The sequence below is a fragment of the Callorhinus ursinus genome, unplaced genomic scaffold (genome assembly GCF_003265705.2).
Source record: "Callorhinus ursinus isolate GAN/ISIS: 27379988/994484 unplaced genomic scaffold, GSC_fseal_2.0 scaffold24, whole genome shotgun sequence".
NCBI lineage: Eukaryota > Metazoa > Chordata > Mammalia > Carnivora > Otariidae > Callorhinus > Callorhinus ursinus.
The window spans coordinates 24,207,420-24,213,361 of NW_027397086.1; the positions used below are offsets into that span (position 1 = coordinate 24,207,420).

Below are 5,942 nucleotides of genomic sequence, written 5' to 3' on the forward strand. Positions count from 1 at the left end.
ATTTCCTGACAATATCCTTGCAAGGAAAGTAGAGCAGATATTTTTATCACTATTTAACAAATGAGAAGACTGAGGCTATAAATTAGGAGCATAGAACCTCAAACCAAAGACTTTTATTTTAGTCTGAGGCACGTTTCCCCCATGCTAAACCCATGTCATATATATATATTCCAATGAGTATTAGGTGATCCTCTATACTTACAGTGCATAAACTGCTAATTATCTGTATAAGATGGCAGCTTGTTAGTACTGCCTGAAAGATACTTTAAAAAAAATTAAAACCTGCTGCAAATTAAATATGACATATTGGTTTTCCTGATCATTAAGCCACAAATACTACATAGGCTAATTGCTTAAGAGTTTAGAAAGTCAGCCTTTATTTATTCAGTCAAACCCCCCATCTATTATGTGCAACCACTGTGTTAGGCTTACCTGTTAGAGGGATGAGCCAGACAGACAAGCTACTTCTCCTGTGTCTCTTGTTATCTGACAATATAACAAGATAACCAGTTTGAAGAGAGCTGGGAGCAGAAGTAGCAAGACAAGTCTGGCTCAAGAAGGGTTTGAATTAGTGAGGGGTTCCTGCCTAGGTGGGAAAGGCCTGGACCTTTGGGTCCTACCTGGAACATCCCCATGTAGCCTAAGTAGTCAGTGTCTTGCTGTGTTCTTTTTGCATTAGTGACTAGGTTTATTAGAGTGCTCATGTCCCTTATCCAATGCATCCTCTGACCAATTTCTCAACTGGGGAGAATATTGATTTATTATAAGAAGTAGTGTAGAATAATTGTAGAATAATTGCTCCTTCCCTCTGGGCACTGTTGAATGAATGCAGTCAATTTGTTTTTGTGACCCCAATATTTCTATAGTTCTTGCTGAGCATTCCCTTCTGTTGATAATTTCTATACAATTTTAATGATACCGGTTAGACATATTAGTAATGTAAAGATAATGGGCTTTGGATCTTTTCTCAGAATATTCAGTAATATTCTAAAACTATTGTAGTAGTCTGGCATGAGTTTAAACTGCTTTTTTTTTAAAAAAAATGTGTCTTTTAATATTTTTTCTTAAGAGTCTATAACAACATGATATGAATTTGGAGCTTTCTGTAAAACACAAAAGTATGTTCTTATTTTCCAGATTGGCATTCCATTCCATAATAAGGAAGAGAAAATCAGTTTAGATCAGAAAAATCTGGATACTCTGTCAATTCAGTGTAATTATATTTATGATATGTTTTCATGTGTATTTTTCCTATATCCCTAACTGAATTGTGAGCTTTGTAATGACAGACACTTTATTTTATCTTTATTCCAACTGAACCAATTTCAAGGCACATAGGGTCCTGAAATAAGAGTTGGCTATGTAAATATAATGAAGATCTATCTTCCTCCCTCCCTCCCACCTTCCTTCCCTCCCCTTTAAAGGAAGTTCTGGACTTAAGCTGAAAAAAATAAAAATTAACAATCTCTTTGTGGCTATTTTTTCAACTCTAAAATTGAGATTTTTATTTATTTTTTAAATTTTTAAAGATTTTATTTATTTATTTATTTATTTGACAGAGAGCGCACGCACAAGAAGGGGAAGTGGCAGGCAGAGGGAGAGGGATTGTGGGGCTTGATCCTAGGGCCTGGAGATCATTATCTGAGCTGAAGGCAGACACTTAACCAATTGAGCCATCCAGACACCCTAAAATTGAGATTTTTATATTCCGTTGTTGTCTTTCTCTTCAGAGTTGAAATATTTCTATTGTGTATTCTTAACTAAAATTTTCCTTTACTGAGAATCCTTTCGTCAAGTTGGCTTTCTGGCTCTAAGTAATACCTGTTCTACAGTAATTTTCCCAACTACTGTCCCATGATAAACAAAGTGGTAGAATGGGGGAAGTGTGGCTCTGCTGAAATTCTCAAAACTGTTAGCTCACAGGAAGCCTAAATTTGTGATTTTGCCCAATGTTAAATCTGGTGGTGATTTTGGAAAGATCAATTTTCACACCTAGTCACTAATTAGTGACAACCCCATTAATATACATACCTTAATTCCTTGTGTTACATTTCTGATTAAAAACTCTCATAAAATCATAGTATGATGGCAATTTTTGGAGAGTACTAATACCACAGGATCTAAGCCCTCAACCCATGCTCTGTGCTTTGTAATGATGGACCACTTCCTTACCAAAAGAAATGCCAAATTCTCTGCGCAAGCTTAGAGACTCTCTGTGTACTACTATGCTTTCCTTTTCAGATGTGCTCACCACCGCCCCTCCACAGAAACTCCCTTGTCCAAAAAGGATGTGCTCTGTTTACTCCTGACTTTGGCTCAACTTCTCACTTTTGGGCTACCCCACTTCTCCTCTTTTCTTACAAAACTTTCTAATTCTTCCTATGCTTCCAGATCTGACCCAAGTCTGAAACACTTCCCAAGTTCTCTTTTGCATGATTTATTTCTCATAAGCTTCTTCCTTATGGGAAAATTGATAATTTTCACTCAAACTACATAATGTAATTATATTTATGATATGTTTTCATGTGTATTTTTCCTATATCCCTAACTGAATTGTGAGCTTTGTAATGGCAGACACTTTACATTATTCTTTAGTTTATCCTTACTGTGCTTGGAATATGAAGAAGTTTAAGGTAGGCTATCAGTAATATTCTAAAATTATTGTAGTAGTCTGGCATGAGTTTAAACTGCTTTTTTTTAAAAAAAATGTGTCTTTTAATATTTTTTCTTAAGATTCTATAACAACATGATATGAATTTGGAGCTTTCTGTAAAACACAAAAGTATGTTCTTATTTTCCAGATTGGCATTCCATTCCATAATAAGGAAGAGAAAATCAGTTTAGATCAGAAAAATCTGGATACTCTGTCAATTCAGTGTAGATTAAACCCTTGCTACTCAAGTGCTTTCAAGACCTTAGCGTAAGTACCACCTGTCCACTTATGAGAAATGGAGAATCTCAGGATCTGCCCTGAACTCTAAAGCAGAATCTAAAATTTTTCAAGATACCCAATTGATTCATATGTATATGAAAACCAGTAAAGCTATGAGCTAGATTTTTTTTTTTAAAGAATCTCTATGTCCAACATGGGGCCTGAACTCACGACCCCAAGATAAAAAGTCACATGCTCTACCTACTGAACTAACCAGGCACCCCTATGAACTAGACTTGATTTGAGCCTTGAGCTCCACTTTATTATTTCCTGTCTGGTTAACTTTGAACAAGCTCCATCTTTTATGTTTGGAAAAAATGGGGCTAATATAAAGAATGATTATATTTTGTAAAGCATAAAGTGATGCATATACATTCACATATGTAATTATTTAAAATATTTAAACCTTATTACTATTTTCTTAGATTGACTTTAACAAGTCAAGATACACTGTGAAGCTACAGAATAAAATAAATTAGAGACTATGTAACGTTCTCCAAAGATTGTAACATTCATGCAGTGATCTTGTCCTAGGAACAATCACATAAGATACTAAGAGGGGGCTGGAGTATGAGATCAACAACTAACTATATTTAAACAGACATTAAATTTTATTTTATGCTCTTCGATATATTATTATTAAACGTCTATAAAATGCACAATTAACTGACTAACATAAGGTATATAGTGTCAGGCATAGAAAGAGATATATACCAAGTTCCCGTGAAATGGTGACCATGGTGTCATTGCTGAATCCCATTTCTAGTCCTTGTTGAGTAGACTTGGCCATCTCCACTGCTTGCTTTCTGGGGCAGAGGAAGTCAGGCTCATAGTTGGTAATTAGTCAGGAGTTTAGAAACCTTAACACAGGAACATGTCAACAGCAGGATAGGTTACTTCTGTATGTTTGTCTGATCATAGGTAGAGCTTCACATATTAGCAGTGGGCATCAGCACTTCTGTCATTTCCAATTTCACTGATTCCTAGTTACACACATTGTTGAAGATGACTGGATGTCAGAGCTTCAAGCAAACACTCCTTATAACACCATCTAAAAAAATGAATTGTTCAGGTAATTTGTAACATTTGTTTCTTGGCAATGAATATATTTTATATCAGATCTTCACTTGTCATCCTGAAAGCAGATGACATGGATAAAATTAATCGGACGTTTGCATCAGAATTTCTTCTTCTGGGACTCTCTGGTTACCCAAAACTTGAGATCATTTACTTTGTCCTAATTCTAATAATGTATCTACTGATTCTAACTGGCAACGGTGTTCTGATCATAGCAAGCACCTTTGATTCCCGTCTTCACACCCCCATGTACTTCTTCCTGGGCAACCTCTCTTTCCTGGACATCTGCTATACATCCTCCTCTGTTCCCTCAACTTTGGTGAGCTTAATTTCAAAGAAAAGGAACATTTCCTTCTCTGGATGTGCAGTACAGATGTTCTTTGGCTTTGCAATGGGCTCAACAGAGTGTTTGCTCCTTGGCATGATGGCTTTTGATCGCTATGTAGCCATCTGTAGCCCTCTGAGATACCCTGTCATCATGAGCAAGGTGGTGTATGTACTGATGGCTTCTGTGTCATGGCTCTCTGGTGGAATCAACTCAATTGTGCAAACATCTCTTGCCATGCGATTGCCTTTCTGTGGGAATAATATTATCCATCATTTCACATGTGAGATATTAGCTGTCCTTAAGCTAGCTTGTGCTGACATATCCCTCAATATTATCACCATGGTGATATCAAATATGGCATTCCTGGTTCTTCCACTGCTGGTCATTTTTTTCTCCTATGTGTTCATCCTCTACACCATCTTGAGAATGAACTCAGCCACAGGGAGACGCAAAGCCTTTTCCACCTGCTCTGCGCATCTGACTGTGGTGATCATATTTTATGGTACCATCTTCTTCATGTATGCCAAGCCCAAGTCTCAAGAATTGCATGGGGAAGACAAGTTTCAAACTTCAGACAAACTCATTTCCCTGTTTTATGGGGTAGTGACCCCCATGCTAAATCCTATAATCTATAGCTTGAGGAATAAGGATGTAAAAGCTGCTGTAAAATATCTTCTGAACCGAAAACCTATTCAGTAAGTATTTCCTATACAGAAAATGCGGGTCTTTGTGTAATAGGCATGAAGATGGACTCATAGGTCAATTAATAAAAACCTTATTTGGAGAAACTATGGTTAAGGAGAGATATTTTTATTCTTCCCCTTCCCTAGTCCTACTCAGCTAGAATTTCTGAGAACTGTAGTTCACTTTCAACTCAGTTTCTAAAATGTCCTGGTCTAGAGCTTACAAGCATGGTGAATCCATTAGAATCTCATCCTTGGTGATATCTGAAATGAGTGTTTCTGGTGTCCTGTGTGGAAACATAATAGAAAACAATCACACATAGCTTTGGAAATAGGCAAGAGTACAAAATCTGCCATTTCACAAACTACCTCAATGACATTGGATAGACTATTCTTTGTAAGCAATAATTACCTTACTTGTAATAAGGAATTACATAAAATCTGGTTTCAGTGTCATTTAAAGTTTCAATAAATTGGAGAAAGCATCTAGCATAGTGCTACTCCACAGTGTCCTAGAATTTCAGAATTGAAGCTAAGACTCCACATTGAGGACTAAAAGTTACTACTGAGCACCTCTTTTACCATAAGCTAATAATTTTGAGAGCTAAAATCTCCTCCTAAAAGTCACTCTGTTAATATAAATCATACTGTCTTTGGCTTTCCCCCTATACCTATATAAAGAGAAGATCAGGCCCAGGGAAGAAATAATCAGGGGACTTTTCTACCTTATGGGGAGTACGCAGTGGGTGGTGGGAGACCTTTCTCTATAGTCCCTGAGGAAGAATGGAAAATTGTTTTTTCCAACTCAAGTTAAGTGAGCGGGTGCTGCCAAAGAGCCCTTTAAGGTCTTGGATTCCTACAAAGACAGCCTGGCTTCTGGCCTGATGAGTGGAGGCCTGCAGAGTTCTTGAGGCTGCAGGCT

The 5,942-nt window shown here is 37.0% G+C and overlaps 1 protein-coding gene across 1 annotated transcript; it reads left to right on the forward strand.

Annotated features, from left to right (window-relative positions):
• The first annotated feature begins 4,001 nt into the window (after positions 1–4,001).
• On the forward strand, positions 4,002–5,036 carry LOC112836359 (olfactory receptor 13C3). The gene has a single exon (XM_025888003.1). The coding sequence runs from the start codon at positions 4,032–4,034 to the stop codon at positions 5,034–5,036; it is 1,005 nt and encodes a 334-aa protein (XP_025743788.1). The 5' UTR covers positions 4,002–4,031.
• The last annotated feature ends 906 nt before the right edge of the window (positions 5,037–5,942 follow it).

Excerpts from the sequence above, each read along its gene's own strand:
- LOC112836359 (XM_025888003.1), top strand. The coding sequence starts at position 4,032 with ATGAATATATTTTATATCAGATCTTCACTTGTCATCCTGAAAGCAGAT.